Here is a 27,480-nt window from a genome sequence, read left to right on the forward strand (position 1 = left end):
TGAGTACCACTTGCTAACATTGATTTAAATGACTCTCACTATATTCTATGTTATGTTACAGTTTTGGCATTTGTCTAGAGCAGAGTTTGTCTTTGGATTTTCTAACTGGTATTTTTGGCACTTTCAGGTAGATTCATGAAAGAAAATGCAGCTCGCAAAGGGCCAGATTCTGCGAATCTGGCCCTTTGCGAGCGCAATTTTTGCATTTGGGATTCATCATCCCAAATGCAAAAATCGCTATTAGCGAAATCGCATATTTGCGAGGAATTGCATTTAAGGAATCTCTATTTGAGATTCCTTAAATGCAATTCATTAACCATTTTTAAATTGCGATTTCGCAATTTTTGGTCGCTCTTTACCACGAAGTCTGACTTCGTGGTAAATAGCGAAAAAATAGAAAAAAGCACTTTAGTGCATTTTTCTCAATTGCATGTTACACACACACACATGTCCTTTGGACATGTGTGTGCGCAACACCTGTGTAAATTTGCATTTCAGGGGTGCTACAGGGTGTCCATTGGACACCCCTGGCACCCTTGAATTCGCATCCTTATTTGTGATTAGCAAATTGCTAATCGCAAATAAGGAATAACTCCCCATTCATTCCTATGGGCCCAAAGGCCCAGAGTTATTCCTTCTTTGCGATTAGCAATTTGCTAATCGCAAATAAGGAAGCTGTAGGAATCGCAATAAATATTGCGATTCCTACACAAATCCAGTTTTGCGAGTCTGTAATAGCTATTCCTTATGAATCGCTATTAAAGACTCGCAAAACGGGTCTTTGATGAATCTAGCTGTTTATGTGTGGTGTCTTCAAACAGACTGCATTATAGCAGCGGGCTGAGCTGGGTACAGTGGAAAGTGTGGAGTGTGAACTTATAGATTAGTTAAGTATACTTGTTTGAGGAAATTCTTATTGATAGGTTGGGTGTTTCCTTAAAGTTAGTGGAGTCCCCCATGTGGCTGGTGGTTGAAGTGACTCTTTACAGATTAGGTTATTTTTTGCTTGTTGTGTTGACTCCCATGTTTGGTTGAGTGTTTCCTGTGGGTCTGTTCAGTGTGTGGGGGTCAGGGTGCTCCCCTGTAGCTGGGTTGAGTATCCATTGCAAAATTGGGCACAGCTCATTCTCAAGGATGGTTGGTTTTATAAGTGCTTATAAGTAGTTTAGTTGAGTACCCCTTGCAAAGGTGGTTAGAGTGACTCTCTTAGATGACAGCTGCGGATCCAAGTACGTTAGTTCCATACTTGTAAAAGGTGCCTCTGCTGCCTCTCTTGGAGTCGGTGGGAATTTCCTCATATGCTAGGTAGTAACTCCTTGTCGTATTGTACTGATTCGCTTTTCATCAATGGTTTGTGTCTTCTACCTCTAAATTGGTTGAGTAGTCTTTGTGGAAGATGCTTGAACTACCTCTTATCGAATAGAGAGCCTGGAGGATAAGCACACATGCCTGGTAGAGGTTTACTGAAGTGACCGTGATGGATAATTTGGATGTTTATCTTCTAGGTTAGTTAGTATTTGTTGGTGTGAACTGTTTGAATATTTCTTTCTTGGTTGACTGAGCATCTCTTGATAAAGGAAGCGAGTTGCCTTTCATGGACAGTTTGTGTTTCCATGGAAGCTGGCTGCATATCCCTTGCAGAAGTGGAATGGAGAGACTTTTAATATGGGTTTACTGTTTCACCGAGTTATTTGTTTGAGTACGCCATATTTAGGTAGGTTAACAGGATTGTTTACGGATTTTTTATAGACTGGCCAATTATCCCTTTTAAAGTGAGTTGAATTGACTTTCATAGACGTTCTTTGGTGTGTTTCCACATAGGTTTAATAGTATGGAGTTGAATTCACTTTTAATGGGTAGTTTGCATGTTTTCTCAATAAGTTGGTTAAGTATCTACTTTTGAGACTGGTTTCAGTCGACTCTCATGGAAACTTTGGTACATCTCCGTGAGGGTGGTTGAATATGCATCATAGAATCTGGTTAAGTTTACTTCCATGGATATTTTGAGCGTTTCTCTTACACACTAGTTTAGTGCACTTTTAAAAAGGGTGTTAATTCACTCTTCTGTGTGGTTTGGTTGTTGGTTGGATACTCTTTGAATATAGGCATTAAGGGGCCGATTCACAGAACTAACTTAAGACAAAATCCTAAACTTACTCATTTTGGTATTCACAGAAGTTAGGGTTTTGTCTTAAATTTGTCTTAAGACAAACTTAAAACAGACTTAAAACAGACTTAAGACAAACATAGACAAAATCGTACCTTAAGTCTGTCTTAAGTCTGTTTTAAGACAAACTTAAGACAAAATCCTAACTTCTGTGAATACCAAAAGTAGTAAGTTTAGGATTTTGTCTTACGTTAGTTCTGTGAATCAGGCCCCATGATCACACTTGTGGAAGATTTGTGTGTTTGCCTGCAGGATGGTTTCCATTGTTTTTAATGGATGAAACGGGTATGTATTGTTCTGTAGATCATTGAGGCACCCTCTGCAAAAGAGTAGGTAAATCTCACAGATTCTTTGGCTGTTTCCTTAGGGGTTGGATTGAGAAACATTTTAAAAAGTGGGCTGAGTCGATGCTTGCGAATGAATCCAGAATTTAAAGGGTGCTAGAGTACCCCAGACTTGGGATCAGTTGGCTCTCAATAGTGATTTGTATGTTTCTTTGTAGATCCGCGGGTAATCCTTCTTGTGGTAAGGTAAGTTGACTAGTGAGTGCGGTGAGTGTTTCCATATAGGCAGGCCGGGTACCCCCTCATCTGTGATTTACATGAATGGGTGGTTTAGATGTTTGTTTGGGAACTCCTCATTAAGGCTGGTTGATTTGGGGTGATATGCATTTTTGTTGAGCATCCCCTGTTGAGGTCACTTTCAGCAATGTCTTGCATGTTTATCTGAAAAAGTGGGTTGAGCTAACTCTAAGATGACGTGTGAGTTTCCCTTCTGTTGGTTCAATACCTCTTGCAGAGGATGATTGTGCTGCCTTTCATTGATGCTTTTGGTGTTCTCTTTCTACAAAGGTTAAATACCTTCTATAGTTTTGTGTGAGGTTACCTCATATGGACAGCTTTGGTATTTGCCAAGATCATGGTTGGGGACCCAAAATGGAAGTGGATTACAGTGGATAATTAGTTTGTTGTTTTAATTAGGAATCTAATGTGCGAAACATTCTTTGCAAACCAGTAGGTTATAAAATAAACACCTATTGGTCTGTGAACAAGGATACATTTTGCGATGGGACTAATCTGTTGCTTCCAAAATCTACAATCGCAGGAGGGCATAACACTCCCTGCGTATTAATGAAGCACGAGGCATTTTGTGATTCCTTTCGATTGCCCATGCATGCAGGGTTGGAGGCCGCCAGCGGACAGCAGACCTCCCTCCCTGCACTTGTATTCCTTTTGAAAATTGTTCTTAAAAGCAATTTGTGACCCATAAAGCAGTACATGTCACTGTGAAGAATATTGGCTCCTTGAGAAAACATTACTTTCTTGGAAGGAATGGCATCCGGGGGAGCTGCCTTGTCCTCTTTGGTCCACCGTCTTCATGTACATGTTTCATGTTCCCCCGCTAAGACTCATGAACACTACTTCTGGAAGTGGGTTGAGTTACTTCCTCTGGATTTGTTTGGTGTTTGCATCAAGGGTGGATTCATCAGGGCTCTGTATCTGCTAACCCAGCCTTTTGCTGTACCTCGTAGGTACATGGCCAAGCAGCCCTCCCTACGAGCACTGCGGGACCGCGACATCTGCAGCCAACTGAAAGGGTTGACAGACGGGCAGCTGCAGCTGTGCCGGCGGCAGGTGGAGGCCATGGAGTCGGTCAAGCGGGGTGCAGAGGTGGCCATCGAGGAGTGCCAGCACCAATTCTACAACCGACGATGGAACTGCTCCACCCTGGATGGGGTGCAGGTCTTCGGGAAGCTCATTATGCAAGGTGAGTCCTTGAAGGCGCTGGTCTTTTTCAAAGATTAAGGGAAGCAAGTCCCTCAGGGAGGGACCAAGCCAGAGCCAGCATCTTCAAGCACTTTGCATGGTTGCATCAGTTTTGGAAAGTAAACTTGGTCTTTCTCTTGTTCCTGCAGGCACGCGGGAGTCGGCCTTTGTCCACGCCATGGCCTCCGCCGGGGTCGCATTTGCAGTGACGCGGGCCTGCACGCGCAGCGAGCTGGAAAAATGTGGGTGTGACCGTAAGGTGCGCGGAGTCAGCCCAGAAGGTACCTGACCAGCCAGGGACTGAGCTGGAAAACTGTATGACTGAGAAGGGGGATATAGGGTGGAGTTTGTCAGAGAGCGCTTCCAGACTAGGCACTCATGTACTGGCCAGAAGGTGCAGGATGTCTGCCAGAAAAGGCAGATGGCATACCCGTTAACCGCACAGGTCAGGCACTCCAGTTAGAAGTAGAGAAACCACAATGTATCCACCTGTGGAAACCCTTCTTCGGATTGTCCGTCAGCCACTTGGTCGCCATATCACAACTATGGTCGCCCCACTCTAAATACACATGTAAATAGAAACACTTATCTATCAGTCATTGGTTTTCCATGCCCAGGCAGGGGCTTAGCTCCAGGGGGGGTGAAGGAAATAGTTGGGTACAAGGGCTTTCAGTCGGGTAATGTAAAGTGTCTGTTAGATTTCCCCTTGGATTTTTTACATTTCCACACTGAAAAAACACACACACTCTCTCTCGTCTATATTTTGAAGAGTTTAAACAATGGGGCAGATTTACAAGCCCCTTGTGCCACTCTTGCGCCATTTTTCCTATGTTAAAAGTGACGCAAAAGTGGGGCAAGGGGTTTGTAAATCTGCCCCATTCTGTTTAAGTACCCTTAGCCTCATCACTGCGGCGCAAATTCCGCCGCAGTGCTGAGCATTCCAATCGCGGGCGTGGTCATATCGGCTCCCGGCCGTCATCAGCACACGCCCACCGTGACTCATGACGGCCATGAGCCGTCATCAGCGTCGAAGAGGTTAACAATTCACACTCCTCTCTCATCCGACTGCCCCTCAAGGCCCCCTCATGTCCTGCCAGTGCTATTCATATAATGCATTTTAACAAGATGTCCCAGCAAAATTGTTGGGAAATCAGTAGCACCCTCGCCTCCCCCCATCATACTGACCAAGCTACACCCCTGTGCCCAGGTCGGTCATCCGTGCTCTGAGGTCACAGGAAGTGAAAACCCACAGAGTATTTATTTTAAAAAAGTTTTATATAGCGCTTGCTAGACCCAGAGGTATCAGAGCGCTTTACATGATCAGGATAGTATAAGGCAAACATGGTATAAAAGCATAAAAGCATAAAAAGCAGAACAAGCAGTGTGAAATATCAAAGTAAGAAACAACATAATTACAAGTCAGGAAGGAATAAAACAGGAGCTGGAGCAATACATTAACAAGTAATTTAGGTAAAGTGGAGTACAGGAAGAGGGACAGCACGTCAGGACCATTGATTTTTGGGGGGTTAGGGATAAAGGGGCATATTATCAAGCAGGGCGATAGGCAATTATCGCCTTATTAGCAAGCTTTCGCTAACTGATGTTAGCGACAGCTTTTAGGCGATAGCGAGCGGTTTGGGCCCGCTTTGCATGTCAGCGATGTTTATCACTAATGACATGCAAAGTGGGCGTACCCAACCTGTTAGCGACTGAAAGCAGTCGCTAACGTCGCTATCGCCTATTAGCAAGGCAGGCGTAGCGATGGAAATATTCGCGCTAAGCTCGAATATCTCCAAATACTAACACCTGCCCAGACCAGTTCTTAGCCATGTTATCCAATGGGAGGTGGATAACATGGCTAAGAGCATTTTCTCGCTAATGCGTGAATATCTCTGTATTCTCAGCGATATTCACGCATTTCGCCACTATCGCTGGAGATTTAGCACAATGGTGAAAAAACGTTGCTAATAGCATGTTTTCTCCGCTAACATATCAAGCGATAGGCAGCGATAAAAAAATTGTCGCTTAGCCTATTTAGCGATAATTATCGCTACTTGTTGGTAATATGCCCCAAAGTTCCCACTTTGGTAGTTGCACTGTGAGCCCTCGAGGCAGGAGGGGATTTCTCAGTAGGCCGGGGCTTCCTCGCCGTAAGAGCAGTAGCCCAGTCCTCCCCCCCTCCTATATGAGGCCGTGACGCAACTGTACTGTGCTACACTTTGCATTTAAGGTAGCGCGTGACGCCTTGATCACAGCTTGAGTAACCGTGGAAACCCGAGGCCCGGATGCAGCAGCCAGCATGCAGCCTCATACTTTCCCAGCCATTAGTCATTCTCAGTTGGCAATTATTACAAAGTAATTCCCTGTCTGTCTCCTCTTCCCCCGCGTTTCATCTTTTATAAAGTATTTCTTGTTGGAAGATTTTGCCCTTTTGCTTGATAATAGTTCCATCTACTGGACACATCATGGAGTTTCACCCAAACCGCTTATGAATGTCTGGGCCTTATTTTTTATGAACTTGTTAACAAACACATGAACTTTCTATGGTTAACATCAACACGTGTATTTTAATATTCATAAGCATTAATTCTTTACAACTTGGGTCTCAACGGTAGCAGTAAGTGAACAGTTCTGATGTCCTAAGGATACTGTTTGAAACATAATTCAATGACAATGCGCAATTTCGAACCATTTGCAAATAACCTTTTGATTGGAACTCGGGGCCAGATGTACGACCCTAAATTGCGGTCGGAAACGGGCAATCGGGCAGTTTGCAACCGCAATAGGGCAGGGCCATGTACATACCTCATGTTGCGAATCAGTAAATTTTACCGCCTTGCAAAATGTGGTTTGCGACTCGCAATTAGGAAGGGGCGTGCCAAGGTCGTCCCTTTCTAAGAGAGACTCGCATTTGTATGTATGAATGTTTTGCGATCGCAATTGCAGTTGCACAACACTCGCAATTTACTTTCTACTTCAAGTAGGTGGTAAACCATTTGCAAACTGGAAGGGGAACCGCTTCCACTTTGTGAATGGGTCAAATATATTTTTTAAGTGCAGGCATTGGTCCCAGGGACCACTGCCTGCCCTTAACAAATGAAACAAAAAAGTTTCAGTTTTCTTTTTTTGAAATGCATTCTGTCTTCCTTTAACCCCTTAACTGCAGGTGTTATTCCCCTCCTGTGCGGGGGGGAAGGGGGGCCGCGCGCGGCGCCGAGTCTGGGCTCGTCATGAGGCACAATGCAGCTGTGCTCATGCCGAGCTGGGCTCGTCATGACTCCGCCCACTCCCATAGAACGTCCGCACAGGTGTGGAATTCACCTCGCGGGGGAGTGGCGCGGCAGTTATGACGTGACCAGCTAGTCATGAGCACAGCTCCACTGTGCCTCATGACGAGCTGGGCTCGTCATCAGCAGGCAAGGGGTTAAGGAAAACGTCCTACATTAAAAAAAAACTGCTTTATTTAAAAGCAGACACAGACATGGTGGTCGCTGACCCCAGCAGGCCACCATCCCTGTGAGTGCTAGCCATTCCTCATTGATAGTAATGAGGGCATGCAATTTGCGACCTCATTACGAATCGCAAACAGTGTCTGAGACACTGTGGTACATCCCAATTTGCGAGTCACAAATGTACCACAATTTGCAAGACACAAATTGGTGGGTTGTACATCTGTCACTTAAATGCTTTTCTCACTAATTCACTAGGGGCCAGATGTAAGAGGATTGTATTTTGCGTCTTGCGAATTTCGTCCCTTTGCGACTCGCAATTTGCAAGTCGCAAAATGCAATGTACGGCAGTGTCTCAGACACTGTTTGCGATTCCCAATGGGGTCGCAAATTGCATGCCTCATCAATATTCACGAGGCAAGCGCAATTTGCGAACCCATTGGGAATGGCCGGCAGTCCCAGGGATTTCTCAATTAAAAAGACTCAGGGGCATATTTATCATACTTTCACACAACGCATCAAGTCACCTTGCTGCGCTGCATGAAATGGCAGGAATGCGCTGTATTTTCAACAACATAATGCATATTCCTGTCTTTTCCTAGCGCTGGCACACTTTTGGCTGGCAAGCGCCAATGCAGGCACCCTTGCACTACGGTGCATGAGTACCTGCATTGTAAGCAGGATTGTTTTTGTGCAGAAAGGGAGACCTTCCTGCACAAAAACAATCCTGAGAGGCATTTTCCTCTTTCTATGTGTGCTGCAAAATGTAGCACATATAAGGAGAGGAAAATAAGGAGAAATAAAGATATTTCTCCTCGTTATGCCTTCTCTGGGGAGGTATAGCATTTTTCGACACATTCCGTGGTCTACCACTGATAGTAAATCTGGAATAAATTGATGGCTGAATGTTCTGGAACACCCATGCTCCACCCATGGAACGCCTCCCTGGGGCAGAGTAATGCAAAGTAGCGATTTGCACTGCCTAGCGTTGCTCCAGATTTATCAAGCCAGGCAGGGCCACGCAAGGTCGCGCCTTGCAAGGCTTAATAAATCTGACTTTAGTGTTGCGTTGCCCTTGCAAAGTAACACTATGATAAATATGGGCCTTTAGGTGCATGCCTACACCACAGCCAATAGGCCCTTGCGTCCTGGAGCAGGGGCCCAGTCATGCTGTGTCAGAGGAGGTGGTGGAAGCCGCATCCCTGTCTTAGCCCATCTGTCATGTTGGTGGTCGTGCTGTGTCCCACGGCTCTACACACAATGCACCAGGATATAGTGGGACAGTATAAGTTTCACTGAGACTGCATTGGAATGCACAGGTTCCAGGAGAGAGCCCTCCCTACATGAGCACCGAACTCAAGACAAGCAAGAAAGGGATGTATGTCGTTACTACGCATGCTTTTACAACGCATGCCTTTACCACGCAACTTTTACAAGGCAAGTCGTTACAACGACTTGCGTTGGGGGGCGCTGGATAGTGAATAGTTTAATTTACTATTCCAACTCCAGTCCCCGTGGATAGTAGGGAAGGTTTTGGATAGTAAATTAAACTATTCCTTATCCTACAGCACCCCCCAGCGCAAGTCGTTGTAACGACTTGCGTTGTAAAAGTTGCGTGGTAAAGGTAGTGCGTGGTAAAAGTTGCGTTGTAAACGCTGTTCCCCGCAAGAAAGAGCTGTTTCTGCTGCTGAGACTGTTTACATATCCTAGGACTAAAGAGTGATGGTGGAGCTTCAGAGGGGAGCCCTGTACATGTCCAGGTCAAGGAAGGGGATGACAATGCTGGGGAGTGAATGCACAGTTTTATCCTTTGGGGAGGGTCTAACAGGGTTTGTGATTAAAATACTGCATATTCACAGGACAGGAACGGTGAGGCTCTTCCTCGACTGACTTCTCTCTTCGTTCCTTCGTCAGGCTTCCAGTGGTCCGGCTGCTCTGATAACCTCTCCTATGGGATTGCCTTTTCTCAGAGCTTTGTAGATAATCCTGAAAGGAGCCGCGGGGTCTTTTCCAGCCGGGCCCTCATGAATCTCCACAACAACGAGGCTGGGAGGAGGGTGAGTATGAGACAAGGGAAACGTGTTGTGAGCCAATCATGCACTCATCTCCTGCCTTCCACAAAGCTTCCTTGCCCCCCCCCCCATAAAAACACCATAACCATCTGAACTGGTACTACTCTCCCCTCTTACCTTCTGCCCTCATCCCCTCCCCATGCACACTCTTCTAGCATTTCCCCATCCTTCTGTGAGAGTTTGTGTGTTCTGAAGTGCCAGAGAGGGGTAGTGAGGGTGGCTATGCCCCTAAAAGCGAATGATTCAGAAGATTGTGACCAAGAGAACAATAGAGCGGGTATTTTGGTTTGGGAAATTACAGACCAGCCATCTTAGATTTCTATTTCTCTGAGTTGTTAAAAAGCACTCGTTATAGACTGGGAAATAACAAAGACACCATTTTGAGTTTTAGGATGACAGAGCACCCATTTTGGATTGGGTAAATCCAGATCAGCCATTAAAGGTTGACAACATCGTAGAGCAACCATATTGGGATGGGAAACAGTATTTGTAGCAAGGTACCAAGCCAGCCCGGTTATGTTCGTGCTGCTGTAAGCGAAGGATATTTTTTTTAAAAAAATGTGTCCACTTAATGAGTATGAATGAGTATAACTTGTTTGGGTGTTGTTTTTTATATTTCTCCATCGACAGGAGTTTGGTAATCCAAAAAAGGAGGCTGTTCACCACTTCCAATAAAATCTGTTTCCTGTGCAAAGAGCAGATTGTAAGGCTGAGTTGGGTGTATGATGTCATTGGCAGTTGTGATTGAGAAGCGAGTGGATTGGCTGGAGGCACTTGTAACCCTCCCTGCTACATCTGAATGGCTGACGTGAATGAGGGTTCGTGAGGTGATTCAACATATGATTGGTCGGAAAGCTTGTCAATCAGCGGCGTACGAACCGTGTGTACATGACACAATGTAAAAGAAGATGCAATCAGGATGTGAGGAGAGTCAGTTGAGCTGAGGTGACTGCTGTGAAAGTTAGTGAAGGTCAGAGAGTGAGGGGGCAGCTATCTCTTGATAGTTATTGAGAAACATCTTTCTGGGCAAGAATTTGCAGATTTGATATAGAGCACAACAGGCAAAGATGTTCTGGCTTATGTTTGAGCACCAGTATGAAAATGTTGGCTTGCTGGCCCTGCAGGTAAACCAAGGTTGAGTTTGCCCCCTGCTAGACAAAGGGGTCCATTATGATTGCGGGCGGATCGCCACCGCCCGTATGGTGGTGGCGATCTGCCCGCAGAAAACCTCCGCCCGCACTGAATTCTCCGCCCGCCACATTACCATGGCGGGGGGGGGGGGGGGCCGGCGGACGGAGAGACCGTCCCTCAGTTTTCTACCTGGTCGAAAAGTCGACTGGGCGGAAAAGCTGCTAACATGGTGGCGGTGTCTGGGAGACACTGCCACCCATATTAGCATAATGGCAGGGACGTTGCCGCCAGGGAAAGGCAGGCAGAAATCACTTGCGGAGCCCGTTGCGGGTCCCAGGGATTCAAGGGGCGGGGGGTGCACATGGGGGGCTACCTGTGGTACCCCCTGCATTTTAATATACAAAGTGGCAGGCACCGCGCAGTGCCTGTCACGTTGTGCATTGAACTGCATGATGTGCATGTTTAGCATTGCGGCGGGCGATGCTTTTAGCACTGCCTGCCGCAATGCTAAACATGCGGGATGCGCCCGCCACTGTGGCGGGCGCATCCTAATGTCCCCCACGGGACCCCCGCCCTTATGGCGGGCGGTCCCTTTTTGCGTCGGGATGGCGGGCGGACAAAGTCCTCCCGCCATCCTAATGTGCCCCAAAGTGTGCGAAGGAGCACTCACATGCACTTTAGCTGGGGATGCAAAAAATCACTCATGTGCCATTCACGCATTCATCCTAAGAACCTACATCCGTAGAACCACCATCGGCTTAGTTATTGAACAATTGCCCGTCTGCACCACACATACAGAACCCATCAAACTCAACACCCTCTGAATGATTATACCTCTTTGCATGCACTGGGATAGTATCAAACTCTCATTTTGCATAGTGCATCGTACCACTCCCAAATACAATCAATAAGATGCATTTGCACTTTATCCAAACAGCGATATTAATAGACTCATCAATACACCTACCAGAAAGTTCTGCACGTGTACTGCACATATACATTCCAACATGCGCTAAACTCTTTCACATGGAGCATATAAAACAGTGAAACATTTAGAAACTTGTGCAGAAGCACCCTGGACAGATTGAAACTTGGTTTTTCTGCGTGGATGGAATAAAACACCTGCATAGTGCTCCAACACATGTAACTAGGGTGACCAACTGGAAAGGGTGCAAATTCAGGACAGTAGGTGCAAAAATTCAGGACACATGATCAAAATTCAGGACAAAAATTCAGGACAGAAGGTCAGAATTTAGGACAAAAATTCTGGATTTCAGGGCAAAAATTTGGGACAAAAGGTACGTTTTGCATACACATCGCGCAATAGTGCATAAGTAAATAGACAACCAACACAAGCACAAGTCAAAATACGTTTATATTAGGTTGAGAGAACCATGCACTCACTGCATCTGTTGGAATGCTCAGCTCTTCCCAGGGAGGAACACTCACCTGCGTTTGCATATTCAAAAAAAAAAAGTGAAGAAAAAGATCAAAGCTGAAGGCTTCTCAGATCTTACATGCCCCCTCTCCCCCACTGAAAAAAACCCACTGGATCCGAAATAATGTCACTGGGCAGAGAGGCCCATCATCATTCTGTATGTGATAATTAGGCCAACATACAGAATGATAATGGGCCTGATAGCAGTCTGTTCCAGGTACAGGAGGGGCTGCTGCAGGCCACAGATCACAGCAGGAGTGTGAGCTGCCCCTGCAGTGAGAGTTACAGGCTGCTTGCAGGGGGCAGCTCATACCAATGTCTGAAATTACGGACAAAAGGCGTCCGTGAAAGAAACCCCTTACAGTCAACGGACAAGAGGCCCAAGTTATGGGCAGTCCATGAAATTTACGGATGGTTGGTCACCCTACATGTAACTGTGCATCATCTAGAAGAGCTCAGATGCCAGGGAGGATACCCACCTGCCACCTCCCAGCCTCCTCCACCCTCCAAACCTTGAACCCCGAGCAAACACTCCAGCCCACCGGCTAGAACACAAGGCACAGAACAGTCCTCATCAAGAGCTGGCTGTTAAATTCTGAACTCCTGTTACAGCACATCAGTGCTTAATTTGTTTAAAAATAATTAAGTGCCAGGGCCTTCGGCAGGAGAACACCGCAGTTTACACCACACATTGCCACTATACCTTCACAACTACTAACCATCACAATGCTACAAGTGTGACACTTCAGACTGTTCGAATCCACCAAAGCTTTAAGAATGGCTTGGGTGGCAGGCATTAGCTCTTTTTAACCCCTTGGGCGTGGCCGCGATTCTGCGCCTGTGCGGCACATTCCGATCGCGGGTGCGGTCATGACGGCCGAGAGCCGTCATCAGCACACGAGCACTGTGTGCCATGACGGCTCCCGGCCGTCATCAGCATGCAAGGGGTTAATGTATATTGAACTAACAACCAACAGTTTTTCTGCTCATCTTTAAATTACACAAACAGCGCCACCGTGTGGCAGCAGTCATAAGTGCCAGATATTTGGCTCAAAAGCTAGAAAAATCAGGGGGTTGCAGACTTCGCAAAGCGCAGGCTCCCTGCTTCTGAAACCCCAATGTTTCCATAAAAAGAAAATGGGCTACAGAGCTTTCTCGGGTGTTTCATCCAAGATATGGAAGTCTCTGGACCGGATGTTTGCCTAATCTTATCTTCCGCCACCTTCGAAAAAGAACCAAAATCATTTCTGATGAACAGGTTTTTGCCCTAAGATAACACCTCTGTGTTTGATTGTACCCATACCTGCTACTCTTTTATGATGCCTGACCTTCATCGCTGACTACCTTTAGAGATCAAGCTTTGTATAATGTTTATTCTCAATGTTGTGTCCTTCGTGATATGTGATTAGTTTTGTTAGCTCTATTATACTCTACCTTCCCTTCATGTAAAGCACTCTGATACCCACTAGGGCCATGATTGCGCTATACAAAACTTTATAAATAAATACAAAATACATTTTAAAAAGTGCAGGAGCTGAGCACTGGAAACCACCGGCTCAAATTAAGCACTGCAGCACATTTTGGAATTACGGGTATTGCGATAAAAATTGTTTCCCCAGAAAAATTTCGGCAGGTGGGACTAGCCCGATAAAGAGTGAAACATGAAGATTTGGATGCATTAAGCACCAATATCCACGTTATTCTTCAGTATTGGGACAAAAGCTCATAATTGCACGTTATTTATCTCACCTAATAAATTCTGACTTTGATTTCGGATTTTATTGGGTGTAATAAATATTGCACAAATTACCAGTTCACTGGTAATGTGGACCTAGTGCGATCACATAGGCTGGAAAGCGCATGCGACAAGAAATAGGTAAAGAATGATGCAGAATAAGAAGTGGGGGGAAAGAAACACAAGAGAACAGAAAGGTAATATAAGGAAAAAACATACACTGAAAAATATAATCTGTGAAAGAAGAGTCACTACAACAAATCTCTACCGTACATTTTGAAGAGAAAAGCAATATAACCAATGCAAAATGTTTAATACTGTAATGTTATAGGGTGACAAATTAAAGTCGGATTTTTAGTTTGAGATGCTTTTGTAGAACTTCATTGAACAAATCTCTGTAAACCTGTCAAATAATATGTACTTTGTGGACCCACTAAGTGTTTGTGTCCATGAACTTTCTCTGCTAAGGATCCACTAGTTTCTATTGTCTATCTTGGTTGAGGAGTTTGCTACATAAATCATTTTGAGAGGGGGTGAGCATTTCACCATCCCATAGTGAACAAAATGGGGATTATTTTGATATTGACTAAGGGCCCGATTACAAGTCTGGCGGTCCACAGACTAATGGGGGCGCGGCAGTGGCAGTCTCCCGACAACCCTATTATGAATCTGGTGGTCGGACTGCCGCAGCCCGCCGGGGAACCGGTGTTCCCTGGAGGTGTTGCGACAGTCAGGAGGCCGCAATCTGCTTAATGGGAGCGTGGCATATTACGAGTTGCCGCTCCGCTGGCGGTGTCATGGAGGTTCCTCTGCCATGATCATCCTGGCAGAGAGGAAACAAAGGGCGTCTTGCAGGGTCACCTGTGCCTCGTCCACATGTGGATACACGCAGGGGGCACAACATGTGCCCCCCTGTGTGCAAGAACACCAATTACTGCACGGCATGGACTTTTTAGTTTATGCTGTGCAGGAACTGTTTTTGGCGTGCCCATTGTGGTGCCTATTTTCAGGGCACTGCCATGGGAACATTAAAAAGAAACGAGAAAGTTAACAAGAGGAATCTCGTAATCTGGCAGGTGGTCGGATCACGGCTTTGGTGGTGCGGCGGTGGGGCGGACCCGGCACCGCACCACCAAAGTCGGTCTCAGGCCCTAAGTCACCGTTTAATAATGACAGAATCCTTGACAGCGGAGTCAAACCAAGACTTCCTCTTCAGTTGTTTAGAAAATCTATTCTCTTTAGCTTTTTTGCTCATATTGAGATCAGTCTTAGTTGGATTGTAATGTGATTACCAAGTAGGGCACAAATCCGATTGACAAATTTAATTCTCCAACAAGTCAGAAGGCGACAATCCATGGTAGAATGTACTGGCTGGGCCATATTTTATCTTCACTGAAGTCTTTTTTTAATTTTTTTTAACTTTCTTTATTATTTTCCAAAAGAAATACAAAAATAAAAATAAGCATACAAGTTGAAAACATACTGATGATTCATAAGGTGTCACTCTAGTCACATACACGTAATACATAATAATCCGAGCATACTCACGTCATTTTCGGGTTAGAGCTAAAAGCACGCAGAGGGACAGCATTCCAATATTAACCCTCAGAGGTAGCAAAACCCCGCAGTGATATCGATTGGATAATGAGAAGTAACAGGAAGACATGGTCAAAAGGAACATGGGTACCATACAATGTGTTATATAAATCAAATGGCCGAGTTTGGGATCCAACACAATCCTTCAGCCAACTCCCTCGGGAACCACTTCATGAGTAGGGGTAGTCTGGCCCCCAACCATGACGCCAGAGATATATGAGCTGTACGGGCCCCAAATGTCAATGGGTCTGGATGTAGAGGGGACCATGGTGGAGTATTCTGCACTGTTAGCGTTGCAGTGCGCCATGCTCCGAAGCCAGGAACTGTGTAACGGGGGGCGTCGGTCACACCACCGCAATGCCACCTCGCGCTTAGCCAATAGAAAACTCAGCGCTGCCAGTCTACGCACCGCCCTCGGAAATTCGGCCATGTATCCCAAAAGTGTTATAAAAACACGGGTTGACCCAATAAGTCACTGGGACCTGGGTGAATGAGTGATATCAACAAGGTGGTCCCAAGTACTATCAATGGATATTAACTAAAATAAATTCAAAATCGAAATATCACAACATTGTTTTTAATCACAACGTGTACAGTAGAACAGAATTCATAAAATACATCAATAATAAATCACATATAAATGCCCCTAAGGGAAAAGGAAGGGAAGGTAGTGGGTGGAAAGTGAGGAGACTATACATTTGATGAAACACTGGTCATTAGGACCACAATAAAAACACTGATGTTTAGTAATAACAAACTAAAAATAGCAATTACTATAGCAAATGTTTCAATACCCTCATGCGCGTAGAATCATAAATGATATATCCAAATGGAGGCTGGGAAAATGCAAAGAGTGTCGATGTTTCGACCCAAATTAGTGCAGGTGTATGATAGAACCTTGCTAGAGGGTCTTTATCAGGACAGGGACAGGCAGGGGGCAGAGAATTCAAAAGTAGGGTCATAAAAGATGGACAGCAATGGACGGTATTCGATGTTATACAGTATACCTAATGAATCCCATGGTAACGATCATTAAGTAGGGATGCCCCAGGTGGATCGGTATCCTGCGGTTTAAAAAAACCGGGGCCACTAGCTCAAAAGGGTCCTTGTATAATGATTTCCCCGGTGGATATAGTCTGTGTTCTGATTAGTTGGCAGCTTGAAACTATGGTGATCGTAGTTTGCAGTATGTGGCGTTCTATAGCAAGGAAAAAATTCAGTTCCTTTGATATGGGAATTCCCGGACTCACACGGGGGTCCGTTGCACCAATAGACGATATCAGGGTTGGTGGACAGGCCGCTTGAAGTCGGTCCAATGACTGAAAGATGGATTCGAGGCTCGAAAAAGTGAAAACGCAGTCCACACTTTTTCCCTGCTATAGAACGCCACATACTGCAAACTACGATCACCATAGTTTCAAGCTGCCAACTAATCAGAACACAGACTGTATCCATAGTAATTGCTATTTTTAGTTTGTTATTACTAAACATCAGTGTTTTTATTGTGGCCGTAATGACCAGTGTTTCATCAATTGTATATTCTCCTCACTTTCCACCCACTACCTTCCCTTCCTTTTCCCTTAGGGGCATTTATATGTGATTTATTATTGATGTATTTTATGAATTCTGTTCTACTGTACACGTTGTGATTAAAAACAATGTTGTGATATTTCGATTTTGAATTTATTTTAGTTAATATCCATTGATAGTACTTGGGACCACCTTGTTGATATCACATGTATCCCAAAAGGGATGGGAACCAAAGACAGGTGTAATATGTCACTAAGTGTGCTGTGCACCCGGGACCAATAATCATGGAGCACAGGGCATGACCACGAAAGGTGTGCAAAGTCCGCAAATGGTCCACAGCACTTGGGGCAAGCGTGGGATCTTGCTGGGTCTATTCTATGCAGTCGCTCTGGAGTGTAGTATAGTCTACGCAAGAATTTAAAGTGTAGGAGTTTATGTTTACTATTGAGAGAGATGTCTTTGGTCGCTTTGCAGCACCACTTCCACTGATCATCCGAAATAGGGTAGCCCAAATCCACCTCCCATGCGGCCCGCACTCCTTGATCCGGGGAAGGGAGAAGGTCGCAACACATATGATATAACTTAGATACTAAATGATTGCCTGATGGGTGCTGAATAAAGTAAGGTGAGGGGGGTCATCTCCTCAGGAGGGAGGGGGAACGAGGAGAAGGAGGCCCGCAATAAAGAGCGCAGTCTGGTTAGCACAAAGGAGTCCATAAACGTTCTCTCCGTAAAGCGGTGATCCTCCGTAAGGGAGAAAGCGTGGCCGTCAGGGAACAAATCTCCAATGGTGGCAATGTGGAATTTGGTCAACGTTTGCCGTACTACAGATTCCCCAGTTATTGGTAGCCAGGTGGGATTGGGCAATGGTAGGGACGGGGAGTACAGCTGTGTAAGGCCGATAAGACGGCCCAGTCTCCCCCACGCCCAACAGGTTGATGAAACAGTTTGAATATCTCGTTGGTCCCTAGGGAAGCCTGACGGCAGAGTGGTGGAAAGCGATCCTGGCAAAACCAAGTCTGCTTCCGGTCTCAAGTAAGTGATCCAGGCGTCAGGGTGGAACCATGGGTACGCATAAGAACACTGTGCCACCAAAAAATAAAGGTAAAAATCGGGGACACCAAGTCCACCGCGTTCATACGGGAGCGTCAACACGCTCCAAGACACACGTGGAGTCCTGTCACCCCACACCAGCTGCAACAATAAAGACCGTAACTGAGTGAAAAAAAATTTTGTGAGGGGTACAGGTATATTATTGAACAAATATAGAAACCGTGGCAATACTATCATTTTGATGATTGCGACTCGCCCGTCCATGGATAATGGGAGACGATTCCATCGTTCAATCTGTCCCTCTAGGGCAGTCAGCGCTGTGCCGTAATTTAATCTGATGATGGATTCTGTGTCTAAATGCACATGGATGCCCAAGTATTTCACAGAGTCTCGGTTCCACGTGAGCGGGAAGGGGCTGGGCCATTCAACTGTACTGGGTGTGAGTGGGAAGATAACAGACTTATGCCAATTTATACGGAGGCCCGAGAATTTGCCAAATCGGGTTATTTCCAAGAGCAAAGGGTCAAGATTGATCTGGGGCTGCCGGACATAGAGGATGGTGTCATCCGCATAAAGCGAACCCAAGAGCAGGCCTGTGCGGAACTGGAGGCCACGGTGCAAATGCCTCTCCTGAAAATGTCGGACCAATGGGTCCATCGCTAAAATGTACAATAGAGGTGTCAGTGGGCAGCCCTGTCGCGTACCACGTGTCAGGCGGAACTGGGTAGTGATCGTACCATTCAGGCGCAGCTGGGCCGTGGGAAGAGTGTACAATAACTCCACAGTGTTCACTAAGAATTCAGGTATCCCCATACGACGCATCACAGACATAAGGAATGGCCATTCTAAAGAGTCAAACGCTTTCTCGGCATCTAGTAGTATTGCCGCAGCTGGGGTGGCAGGGTCAATACGGTGCAGAATGGAAAAAAGGGTGCGGAGATTGAGGGAGGTGGAGCGATGCGGAACAAAGCCAGATTGGGCAGGGGATATTATGGATTCCATTAGGAGCGAAAGGCGGATGGCAATGACTTTCGCAAGGATCTTGTAATCTAGGTTCAATAAAGACAGAGGACGATAAGATCCGCAGAGAGTGGGATCCTTTCCCGGCTTAGGCAAAAGCACAATGACCGCCTCTCAAGGGTGGGGGGCAGACGACCAGTTTCAAGGGCCTCGGCATACACCTCCACTAAGCGGGGGACCATCAGATCTTTATAGGCCTTGTAAAAATCGGCCGAAAAACCATCCAACCTAGGGGCTGAAGACCCTTTCATGGAGTCTATGGCTTCGATGATATTGTCCGGCGAGATAGGATCGGCCAAAAAATCTCTCATCCAATTAGCCAAATATACCATTGCGATCTCGTTAAGGTAATTCACTCGGTCTGTGGTGTCATCAGTTAACATAGATGTGTACACAGAAGTGTAATAAGACAAAAAAGGTATCACAGATCTCAGGTGTGGTGCGCAGTATGTCCCCTGTCGGTCCCTTGAGTTCTGTGATGTAGGAGGATTTGTATGGGGGGGGCGAAGTAAGTGTGCTAACAATTTGCCTGGTCGATCGCCCTCCCCATGCTGCCTAGCCGTGTGTGATCGAACCAGAAATGAAGTTCCCTGTCGGCCTCCTCTCTAAACTCCACCATCAATTGCAAACGCCTAAGCACCCTCTCCTCTGTATGTTGTCGAAGTTGTTCTGCATCTAGTGTCGCTATGTCGCGTTCTATTCGGTAGAGGGTCGCGCGAACATCGCGCAGGACTCCAGTATGTTTAGCGATGCACACTCCCCTGATGGTTGCCTTAAATCCCTCCCACAGGACAGCCCAGGTGTCTACCGTACCCGTGTTGAGTTCAGAGTATTCCTCAATGGCCCCCCTAATTTCTTCCGTGAAAACTGGATCTGATAAAGCTTTCCAGGGAAGCGCCACCGTCTTTCATAGCCACCCGCCCGGGGAACCTGTAACCTTAATACTATAGGAGAATGGTCCGACAGGGTACGAGGGAGCGTAAGGAGGTCGTCAACCCACCCAACCACTTCCGGGGAAATCAGCTAATAGTCGATCCTGGTCCATGTGTCATGAAACCCGGAGTAGTGCGAATAAGCCGGCGCAGAGGTATGCAAATGCGCCTCGATGTCTATGAGGGAAAAGTGGGAGCATATGTCACGAAGGACTGGACGTGAGTGGGGCCTAGTGTCTGAGGTAGTTGAGGTACTGTCTCTGGACGGGTTAAGCAGCAGATTAAAATCGCCACCGATGAGTAATAAACCAGGGTCCGAGTTCAGCAATTGTACCTGCAAGTGTTAGGGCCATAGAATCCAACGAGTGTGATCTTGTGGCTCAAGAGGGTCCCCGTAAAAATGACATATCTGCCCTCTTTGTCAATGACAGTGTGAGTTGGTACAAAGGGTATCCGGTTATGTATACATATAGCAACCCCCCTGGAATATCTGGTATAGTGAGAGAAGAAGCGGTGTGTATGTCATCTTCTGGCAACCTGTGAAGCAGCGTCTGGCGTTAAATGAGTTTCTTGCAGGAAGACTATGTCAATCCTATGTCTAGCAATGTAGTTAAAAACTTGCTTACACTTCTTGGTGTTGTTTAGTCCCCTAACATTCCATGACATCAACGAGAGGTCCGAGGGGCCCAACTGCAACCCTAATCTGGCCATAAGTACAGGGAGAGGGAGGGTGACCTATGACATGAGCAGCTCAGCACAAAGAATGCAATAGCGAAAACGTCGTGACACATTCTAACAAAACAAAACCAAACAAAATCCACTCCCACCCACCACCCAACCTCTCACAAACCCCAAAGAGGAAAACCCGACCCAATATGGCGGTGAAATAGAACATTATGTGCAGTACATTGTAAACTAAGTCCACAGCAGTAAATAAGGTAACAAAGACCCAAAGTAGAAAGGCGTTCGCCATAGGGGGTAGCAACGCCACGCCATCCGGGCTAACCAAATCAATATCTATGCAACAACCAAATCAGCGGACCTTCAGACAGTTAACCAATTGTCCAAGCCATAAGAGGAGAGTCATGAGCGAGAGTCTAAATGTCAGCCAGGGCCTGAGCCCGAAAACAGATCCACGCTGTGTTGGGAATCTCCTTGTGCCGGTGAGGGTGCTCTGGAGTTGTCAGCAGCTTGAGTGTCCCTGGATTTATAAGAGTGGCAAAACTCCTGGACCTCCGTTGGGGTGTCAAAGATGCGAGCCCTGCCGGCTACTTCCACCCTAAGGCGCGCGGGGTAAAGCATACCATACTTAAGACCTAAATTGTGTAGAGGAGCCTTGACCCCAGTGTATTTTCGGCGCGCTTCCTGAACCATAAGGGTGAAGTCTGGGTAAAATGACAGGGAATCGCCTTGCCACCATATCTCCCCTTTCTCACGAGCCGCACGGAGGGCAGCATCGCGATCCCTGAAGTTCATGATCCTGGCTATGATGGGACGTGGCGGTAGACCCGGTTTTGGTCGAGGTCCCAAAGACCGGTGGGCCCGCTCCACCACAAACCCCGGGGTAAACTGTTCCCTGCCGAACAGGTCTATGAGAAGCTTTTCCACAAAGACATCCATCCGTCCAGTTTGGGTAGATTCCGCCACACCCAAAATGCGAACGTTATTGCGTTGCCCTCGTGCTTCTAAGTCCTCATTTTTTATGGCCACTTCTTTTAGGATCTTTTCAACTTGCTCAAGACGTTTCAGTGTTTTGGCGCCTGCGTCGTCAATGTCTGAAACACGAGATTCGACGACATCTAGTCGGCGCTCATGTGCTTGCACTTTAGAGCCCATGTCCGCAAGTTTTTGTTCCAAGGTGTCAAATCTGCTGTCGAGCAACTTAAATCCAGCTCTCATTTCGGACATCATGGCCGTGACCAAGGAAGTGGTGTTGTCCTGAGGAGGGGGAGGCATCGCATCCGATGAGGAGCCAGTCGCAGCGTCCGTAGCCAGCATGGAAGCCCTGTCAAAACTAAGTTTTCGCTGGTTAGGGTCTCTCTTCCCCATGTTGACCGGTGTCCAGTCGGGTGTGGGTGAGCAGACAGCAGACCGGGAGTAGGGCAGGTGTGGCGGTCGTGAGCAGGCGATCCAGGAAGGGTGTGTAGGGCAAGGGCGCAGCAACAGACTTGCAAGCTCCTCGACGAAGAGAGTCCACGCACAGATCAGGCAGTCCAAAGCAATGGTGTGGCACCTATTAAATCAGGGGCCAAGCATCTGTGAGGGCAGCCTGAGCACAGGGAAAGACACCCCTGCCACTTCGCAACTGGCACAATAAACGCACCGTATCCAGGTTCCAGAACATCCAGGGTTACAATGGCTGGACACTCCAACAAAATGGCGGACCAGGGCTGTCGCGCCGACAGGTAAGGAGCAATATGGCTAGCCGTCACCTCACTCCACTCATCAGGCAGCTACGGGGGGAAGCCACCAAGGGAAGTCGGGGCCACCCAGCCTCGCAGCAGTCCAGGCCCCCAGGACGCCCACCACCACCGACGCGTATTCCCGAGGAACCCGGGCCAGACTGCCCAGCCCCCCGAGCTCGGCTGGATGCAGCCGCTATCCGAGTCCCCGGCTCCGGCCCACGACCCAGGCCCTAAGGCTGCAGTACGCCCCGGAGCCGCGGATCCAGCGCGGCCAACCCCCCAAGCAGGACCGGGAGAAGCGAGCCCAAGCCCCCAGCACCCCAAGCGAACGCGGGGCGAGAGGCGACGCGCCCCAGGCGCAGAACTCACCGGAAAGCCAGGCGCAGTGAGAGAGGGCGCCGGTGTGGTGGCGCTCCTGCTCCTCCGCCAAACAGTCCCTTACGGGGCACCCCGAGCCCAAGACCGGTGTCGGATGGCGGCGAATCGCCGCTGCTACAGGATGGAGGCGTAGAGCGGGGTCAGGTCAGCTTCGGGACCGCAGGATGGTTGAGATTGGCCGCCCGGACGGCGGAGCTTCAGTCGAAAGCGGCCATCTTGGTCACGCCCCCTTCACTGAAGTCTTTAACACAACTGCTGTTCACTACAGCCATTTGACATTGTCAAACAAAATTCTGTTAACCTTTTCAGCAAATACCATTACTGTTAGGTGAGTATAACGGAGTGTGTTTATGCATGATACCAAAACATGAGAGAAAATCAGACATTATATCAGAAGTGAATTGGACAGCATTATCAATAGTTATAGACATGGGAAATCCTTTACAGATCATACATCCCTTGAGACATTCCACCACAACATAAGTGGTGGGTTCTCAGACAAATTTAAACAATACCCATTAAAAAAATCAATCAATTAAAACAGTCACACGCTTACAATCCATCCTGAGCTCACTGGAATGAACAATTTGCCACCTCTCAAAACAATATCGTTCTGGAATATTCTTTATGTAAATACAGCTGTATATACACTAAACACTGAACACTAGTGTACACAATGTAGAATGGGTTCTATTCTTCAAGACTTACAAACAAGGAGTAAGATGTTTGACAGGGTTTTATCCATTCTGTGTCTACGGGGAAAGCAGCAATAGAAAATAAGGAAGGTCAGGAATTTACGGCCTGATTACGAGGTTGGGAGGATGGCGGCCGCCACTGCTTTTCAACGGTCCTTCCGCCTGCGTTCTTGGCGGTTCAACCGCCAGATTACGATCAAGCGGCAACACAGCGATAAGACCGTCGCAGTCCCGCTGATACTCCTGCTCCCACGGAAGCCAGTGCTTTAAGTGGGCCGGTACTTTCCGGTACGGAGTACTGGCACTTTTTTATTTTGAAAGGGACAGTGCTGGTATTTACCGAGTCGGTAATTGACATTGATTCCTATTGGCCTCAAGGCCCATAGGAATCAATGGCAATTACCGAATCGGTAAATACCGATTCGGTAATTACCGAATCCTACCGATTCAGTAAAAAATACCGAATTTTTAGCTACATCTTATTTAACAAATCTAGAATACCGAATCGGTAAAATTCTGTATTTTAGAGTTGGTAAATGAGGATTACCTACATCGGGCCCTTAGTTTCCTCTCCGCCATGGTTTTCATAGAGTAGGAACCGCCATGAAAACTGTGGCCGAAAGGAAACTTGTAATATGCTTGGTGGGACAGCGGCAGTCCCGCTAAGCATATTGCCCTGGTGGTTACGGCGGTGCAATGACCATCCAATTTGTAATGGGGTGATCAGACCGCCGGTGCATCGGCGGCTGGACCACCATGCCCGTGCGAGTCTGATGGACCCCAGACCACCAGACTCGTAATCAGGCTCTAAGAAGCACAAAGCAACATTGAGAGTGGAGATGTGGATAAAAGTGTTGGAAATTTTTACTGCACAATCTTCCCCTAATTAATTTGAGGCTTTTAGAATTAATTTCCTTATTGTTTTCAAAATGGTAGAATGCAAATATGTATTAACAAAACAATTAAACCGCATATTTGGCTGAACTCAAGCTGCCCGCTCTGTAATAAAACAGGTGAATTTCACAGGTCATTGACACCTATCTGTGCTCTGTCATTCTTACAGAATGTTAGCTCCCTAGTTCCTCATTAGAACTCAGTTCTCTTGTCCGATTTTGTGGGGTGTCCTATCTCACAACTTGTTACTGGCTCTTCACATCTCATTGATCCTTCCCCTCTGTGTTTGTTAGTATGTGTCTTCTCTAGCCATGCACATAAACATCTCTACTGCCCTCATCCCAATTAGTTTCAAAGTGGATCCATATTTGCAATTTCTTCTCTTAATTGGCCACATTCATACCCCTTTTTATGACATGTCCTGTCCAGCTACTCCAAGCTCTCCTGCTTTGACTGTCTGTCTTCTGACCTTTATGTTTGTCATCGCTATCTATCTCCATTTCTCCTCTCATTGGTCATTACTCTGCGTAACTTTGTTTGTTCTTGACGGCCATCTACATCTCGGTACAAAAGGGGGTGGTGATGGACGGAGCATCTGAACCAATCAAACACTCACACCCAGTCAACAGATCTGGGTTTAATCCATCACCGTTCTTTAGCCCACTCTGCCACCCCAGTTCAGACATGGCCATATGCAAATCAGTCTGACCCTGTGCCTCATGTGAAACGTCCAGCCTGAACTGCCAAGCCATGCCTTCCCTGGACCGGAAACAAGCTTCCTAGGACCGGTTTCTGGCATTTCAGCCGTCTTCAGCCAGGCTTGCTTGAATCCAGTGGCAAAGTGAGCAAGGGACTCACGTCTGAGCATACCCTGCCAACTTATGGTGAACAAAGCGGTACAAAAGGGGGTGGTGATGGACGGAGCATCTGAACCAATCAACCACTCACACCCACTGTATGACATTGTTCGGCATTCTGTCCATCAACTATTGTTTTTGCATTTGTCACCCGAGTGGGATGGGTATGCTCAGACGTGAATCCCATGTGCTCCACACCACTGGAGTCAAGCTATCCTGGCTGAAGACGGCTGACAGCCAGAAACCCGTCCTAGGATGCTTGTTTCCGGTCTAGGAAAGGCATGGCTTGGCAGTTCGGACTGGACTGTTCCCATGAGGCACAGGGTCAGACTGATTTGCATATGGCTATGTCTGAACTGGGGTGGCTGAGTAGGCTAAAGAACGGTGATGGATAAAACCCAGATCTGTTGACTGGGTGTGAGTGTTTGATTGGTTCAGATGCTCCGTCCATCACCACCCCCTTTTGCTCCATCTCTACAGCACACTTTAAGTCATTCCCTGCCTGACATCATGATGCTTTCTATTTATCAGTATCTATCACTATTGCTCCTGCTCTCAATTGTCCACACGAGACGCAGCATGGCCTCTCTAGTCATTTTCATAACTGATCCTATTGCTGCCAATGGCCTCCCATATAAATAAAAGTGTGTTCTCTCCAGCCGGCTTTATCGCCATCTTTATTCTCTCATTGTCTTCTCTCTTCCCTGTCCCAATATAAGTCCACGTTAGCCATGGCAATCAGCATCTTTACTACTCTTCTTGTTGCAGGCCATTTTATCCAACATGAAGGTAGAGTGCAAATGCCACGGTGTCTCAGGATCCTGCGAAGTGCGCACATGCTGGAAGGTCATGCCCCCTTTCCGCAAGGTTGGCAACGTACTGAAGGAGAAGTTCGAGGGTGCAACGGAGGTCCAGCAGCAGAAGGTGGCTACCCGCAAGCTTCTAGTACCCAAGAGTGCCCACTTCAAGCCCTACACCATGCAGGATTTGATCTACTTGTCACCCAGTCCAGACTTTTGCCACCAGGATCCTAGAAATGGGGTACCAGGCACAACAGGCCGCCGCTGCAACCGCACCTCACCCGCCACTGATGGATGTGAACTGATGTGCTGTGGTCGGGGCTTTCACACAGCTGAGACTGAGGTGGTGGAGCGCTGCAGTTGCACCTTTCGCTGGTGCTGCTCTGTCAAGTGTAAGCAGTGCCGCAACATTGTGCAGGTGCACACATGCCGGTGAGCCGGCGCCCGCGAGAGGGAGAAAGGCAAAGAGAGAGAAGACAGTAAGTGGAGATTACGGGGATGGAAGATCAGAAGCGTGCACAGAGGAGACCTCCAGGGTCTACCGAGGCGTGTTGGGATTTTGAGGGTTATCAAGACTGGGAAAGGCTCAGCGGCTATTTTGGTAACTTGTAAGAGCAAAACAATAGTAGGGTCTTGGAGGCTTCTACAGTATGAGAAGGAATTAGTAGGGGTGTCAAAATGGATTCCTTATATTGACTGTATATCTCTAAGGAGTCCACCAGAATGGGAAACTCAAAGTGATGCAATTAAAATTGAATTAATAAGGGCTCTCGCATGCCAATAACCGGTCTCATTGTTTATCTGGGTATCTGGAAGGAATGTTTAAGAAAAGGAGAATCCGGTTGGCCTATAGATAAAAGGGGTATTTTAGGGACACAATATTCAGTCCTATCCCAAAGAAGCCCTCAAAAACATCAGTGTTCTGCAGATAAATGATGCATCCAAGAATCCTCAACAATGTTGTCCCATATAGTAAGTTGATACACCAATGAGTCCCCGGGAATGGTAATATTCTGTATAGTATTCCAGAGGACTGACTACGCGACTAGATAGCACAGACAAACTGAAAACCTGAAGTGCCCGACATGAGAAAATCTAAGTGTAGTACAGTTAATGGGGGTCATTGGGCAACCTTTAAGAATTGGTAGAAGCAGACTGAGGGGATAGATCAGAGAAGCCCCAAGAACTGCAAGTGTTTTACAGGTAGGAGGAGTACTCTGCACCCAATAATAGGTCCTACTGATTGTCCGGGCATTCCAGCAAACCTCATTACAATGGCAGCGACCTACAATGAAAAGGAATATTTTAGGATTGCCAAAATGGGTTCTAGGGTTAAGGGAATGGTGGTGTCTTATAGGTAATCTATCTTACAAGAGGTGTCAAGAACTGGTATTGTGGAATGATTGGTTGAAGTCTATGAATTCTCAAGAATATAAGCTTCAGGGTGCAGTACAGGTAGAGGTTACCCTCCGAGTACCACAAATGGTAGGCATTTGAAGGGTCACAATCGAAGGGCCCGATTTACAAAGGTAAACTTCGACCTGAAGTCTAAGGGCGTTTTT

At 46.9% G+C, this 27,480-nt stretch overlaps 1 protein-coding gene across 1 annotated transcript in view; it reads left to right on the forward strand.

Moving 5' to 3' along the window:
* Positions 1-26,354, forward strand: part of LOC144768944 (protein Wnt-4-like) — a 34,422-nt gene extending 8,068 nt beyond the window's left edge. Inside the window, exons 2-5 of the mRNA XM_078652947.1 lie at positions 3,699-3,934; positions 4,083-4,214; positions 9,297-9,439; positions 25,887-26,354. Of these exons, the coding sequence (XP_078509073.1) occupies positions 3,699-3,934; positions 4,083-4,214; positions 9,297-9,439; positions 25,887-26,354 (979 nt within the window). The remainder of the gene's footprint in view (positions 1-3,698; positions 3,935-4,082; positions 4,215-9,296; positions 9,440-25,886) is intronic.
* Positions 26,355-27,480: the final 1,126 nt, after the last annotated feature.

Source organism: Lissotriton helveticus, chromosome 7 (genome assembly GCF_964261635.1).
Source record: "Lissotriton helveticus chromosome 7, aLisHel1.1, whole genome shotgun sequence".
Classification (NCBI taxonomy): Eukaryota; Metazoa; Chordata; class Amphibia; order Caudata; family Salamandridae; genus Lissotriton; species Lissotriton helveticus.